This window comes from Cynara cardunculus, assembly GCF_001531365.2.
Source record: "Cynara cardunculus var. scolymus isolate 2C chromosome LG 3, CcrdV1, whole genome shotgun sequence".
NCBI lineage: Eukaryota > Viridiplantae > Streptophyta > Magnoliopsida > Asterales > Asteraceae > Cynara > Cynara cardunculus.
Genome location: NC_037530.1, coordinates 30,142,078 through 30,146,554, shown reverse-complemented (window position 1 = coordinate 30,146,554; position 4,477 = coordinate 30,142,078). Strand labels below are relative to the sequence as shown.

Genomic DNA, 4,477 nt, shown 5'->3' with positions numbered 1-4,477 from the left:
ATCTATAATCTGAATATTCATAATCACAAAATTGTCACGTGACTTCTCAATAATCACAAAATTGTCACCGTGCAACTTTAGATCATTAGATCATTAGCTTATAAAGTTGATCAATGAACATAAATTGATCTTACAGGTCTCACGAAAAACCCTTAGGTCTCACGTGAACCCATTCCTACATCTATTTTCTCTTACAACTATATCTAGTTCACATCCAATGAGAGAAAAATTCATGGTTTGAACACATTTATGCAATTCATTAATTAGACAATATGCGCACATACAATATAAAATTAAAACAAATTACTTTTATAAAAACCCCAAATCAATAAAAAAACAAAAGGACTAAATAGTGGAACATGACAAGAAACACAAGTAGTCACAATAAATGGTATACGTGTGGATAAAGTTGTTTCCAAAAGTATAGGAAACAAGATGTATAATCATAGGAAAAACAAGCAAATATAGGGAAACAAGATAATGTTCCAACCTAGAAGGCATTGAAACCGACCTATATATGTGACCTTAAAATTTTCGTAGCTTCCTATATGCATTACATGAGCGACAATATTGTCTTGATTTGACTTGAATGGAAGAGATCACGAAACTCTAAACCTTGTTGATTTGCAGACGTTAAGTGTACCATACATGAAGTCAACAGACAAGACTAGCGGAATACCAACGCGTAGGGTAAGAAATTTGAAGTTTTTGATTTGATTGATTACACTATGCATGGTATACATGGATATATCATTTTGTATTCGAATGTGCTTCTTCAGATTCCTTTGTCGGTATACAAAATTAGGAAGGTGCCATCAAAATACATTTTTCGTGTTTGTTCAAGTGGTTAACAACTTCACATTCATTTATTATAAAGGTTTTAAGTTTATGTATGTACTGTTTAGAGGATTAGCTAGTAATTGCGTGTCGTTAACCAATAAGTGGAATATTGGTGCAAGTTACAACTATTCGAGGCAATTGGGACAAGTTGTGGCTAAACTTAGCTAGGAAACAATGTTAACTATATCAATAATTATTGTTTGTGATACCATTCAGGGTCATTTGGGGGAAGGAAATAAAGAGACAAAGAGGGATCTTAGAAGTCGAGGATTGTGCTTGGTGCCGCTGTCATGCTTGTCATACATTACAGGTGGAGGTGAAGGCATTTGGCCAGGGTCCTAGCTAATTAACCTACATGCATGATCACCCTCAAGAACTTGAACTTGAGTGAAGAGTGCTTTGATGTATATTTCCCCTAATTGAAGCTAGATCAGTTGAGTCTTAGAGGCGATGGCTACAAACCAATAACTACAGAAGGCGCTCTAAAAATTTAATCAATCAACTGGTGAACAAGTATTTAGCGAAGTGTTTGGTCTCCACCTTTAAAAGACAATCATGTGTTTGATGTTAAGTGTTTAGATCTTTTAATCTTTTCAAAAGTTTAGTTAATTTCACTTCTTTCACAACGAAAAAATGGAGCAAATTTGGTCATCTTGTAGAAGATGTTATCAAGTATGGACCAAGTTTGATCCATTAGAGAGTGGATGTAATATTGTTATAATGATGATTAATCTTGAATTAGTTAATTAATTAGGGTTCTTCTTAACTCGTGTATTTTTGTATTAATAAACTCCCTATTAATTTTCTTTTACTTGTTGAGAGATTATTTCTGACTTTGGAAATTCACATTGTTTGTTTTTAGCTTAAAACTTTATATTGATGTATCCAGATGTTTTGTTTTGTTTAAAGTACTTAGTTAAGCGTTGCCTAGGTAAGCATCTTATAGTAAGAGGAGTGTTATGAGCCCTGTAGACCATCCACATGGGAGTGGTGAAGGAAAGGCCCCGATTGGTATGAAAAAACCCACAACCACTTTGGGTTATCTTGTACTTGAAAAAAGATGTAGAAAAAGAAATAAACTTAGTGATGGTTTGATTCTTCGTCACTGTGGTAAATAGGAGAGAAAATATAACTTTTTTCCTCGTGTTTACAACAAGTTATAAATGCAATACTTTTTTAATCTACAACTAGAAAATGTCTTCCTAAAATTTTGAAGGGAGGAAAAGAAATAGGACGAGTAAGTAGACCATACAAGGACAACCCATTACTCTTTTTTACACACACACATAGGAGTGCTCACGGTCCGGGTTGATCGGTTTGGAGCCGTTTTAACAACCCAATTCAATGTTGGCGGTTTGAAAATTTCAACCCAACCCAACCCAAACAAAAATTCAACCCAACCCAACCCAACTCGTTCGGGTTGATCATGTTGTGTTTAAACAATGTAAAATCACATAAAAATAAATGAAACTTTCCTTTGAAATACGACCGACCATTCAAGATAATATGCAAGTTCATTAAATATTTAGATATTACAATAAAATTGTTTAAACCAAATGATAATAAATCAATCAACAACAATAGTTTTAGACGTTTCCAACCCCGATGCTTTCGCTTTCTTGACGTTGAGGTTGGTCATGTCATGATTGTCATCTACAATTCAAAGCTAAAGTTAAGGTCGGGTTGTCGGGTTGATCGGGTTTTTTTGGGCCTGACCCGATTCCAACTCAATAAGGTCGGGTTGGCTAATTTTTTTATCGATCATGCATAGGGTTACCTCGGGTTGGGTTTTTTTTAAAAAATTCGGGTTGGGTTGGTCGGGTTCATCGGGTTTTTGAGCACCCCTACACACACACACACACACACACACATATATATATGGAAGATCAATTAAATGAAAACGTAATCAAAATAAGAGAATATGAGAACGATTAAATCAGATGTGATTTTCTACACAAAATCATATGCGATAACAAAATACAGTCAACGTAAGGGAATTCATTCAAGGTTCTCTAGATTGCAGATTTTAATGTCAATATTGACCTTAAGCATGGTAAGATAGATTAAGGTAGAAAGAAAAAGTCTTTCAATAAGCAACGGTAAAACTATGTAAAAATTTGTAGTTTCAAGTGATACCTACGAAGTTTGAATTAAAGTTAGTATTGATGCAACGAGGGGAGTCAATTTATTGCCTATGCATCAAGCCAATTGTAAGGACATGAGAAGGCTAATTCAATACATGATAGAGAGTTAACAATTATGGTAATTGTATTCAAGTTTTGTAGATGTTACCAACATGGCTCAAAGCGTACACGTACCACAATTAGGGTTTTTTTTATTAACCTGGATATCCAACCCGCTATGCGAGCCGACTAATCTCAGGGCGACCACATGCTTTGCAGATAGCCCGGAGCCACCGCATTTGAACCTTCGTGGCCACAAGGGGATTTTTATTCCTACTTGGATTTGAACCTGAGACCTCCTGGTACTTTTGACCTTTGGAGCCAAGCTCAAACGAATCAGGCACCACTCTTGTGGTTACCACAATTAGGATTGTAAACGAACCGAACGAACACAGATAGAGACTTATTCATGCTCGTTCATTTAACTTAGCTCCACAAACGAACGAACACGAACGATAAACAAAGAAAATTTTACGTGTTCATCTTAGTTCGTGAAGAAAATGTGTTTGTTTGTGTTAGTTTATGTTTGTTCATGAAGATGCTAAACGAACATAAATGAATGTAAACAAACAGACACAAATATAAAACGAGCAACCATCATTGCTCATCATTTAGTTTCTAAAAAATAATATAACAAAATGAAAAGCCAAGTATATAGGAGAGATGAAAAAATATTCTAAAAATTTAATTTAATTTAATTTAATTAGCAATTTCACATATTAATGTCGTCATAATATATAAATATATATATATATATATATATATATATATATATATAAACAAACTTTCAAACTTTCATGAACGTAAATGAATGAACGTGACCATTGTTCATGTTCGTTCATCTAACTAAACGAACAAAAAAAATGTGTTTATGTTTGTTAATTTATTAAATAAAAAAAATATAAATGAACTTTTCGTCGAATGTTTTGTTGAATCTTCAGTTCATTTACAACCTAACCACAATAGTTAAATGTCCTCGTTCGATTAATAAAAATTTGAGCTAGAGACACTGATTAACATCGTTGAAAAATATGATGGTGAAATTCATGTTGGAAAATTGGCCTCAACGTTTCCCAACAATCAAGCAATGAACAATTATAGAGAAAAGAAGACAAAAATCTACGTGAAAACTTCAAAAACAAAGAAAAACCACAAGCGTCCAAAGAGAAAATCCAACATGTAAAAATTGTTACAATCACACAGTTTTAATCGCTCAAGCCTCCACCAATAATGCCCACACTCTCAAATATTTAACTCACACCTTTCTACTCTCTAAAAGAAGAGAAGTTTTATTGAGACGATTTGAAACCTAAGCCTTGGATCCTCTTTTATAGACATGAAATCCCTTTCATCTTTCATTACTCCAACAATATGGGACAACCTTTCAAACTTTTATTTTATATTAGCCAAACAATTATCAATAATTCATTATCATCTAGATAGGCAAAGAAGAT

At 33.7% G+C, this 4,477-nt stretch overlaps 1 protein-coding gene across 1 annotated transcript in view; it reads left to right on the top strand.

Moving 5' to 3' along the window:
• The window catches only part of LOC112510166 (transcription factor bHLH110-like), a 6,210-nt gene extending 4,849 nt beyond the window's left edge, over positions 1–1,361 (top strand). Inside the window, exons 6-7 of the mRNA XM_025115485.1 lie at positions 631–690; positions 1,057–1,361. Coding sequence (XP_024971253.1) covers positions 631–690; positions 1,057–1,182 — 186 coding nt within the window. The 3' untranslated portion in view covers positions 1,183–1,361. The remainder of the gene's footprint in view (positions 1–630; positions 691–1,056) is intronic.
• The last annotated feature ends 3,116 nt before the right edge of the window (positions 1,362–4,477 follow it).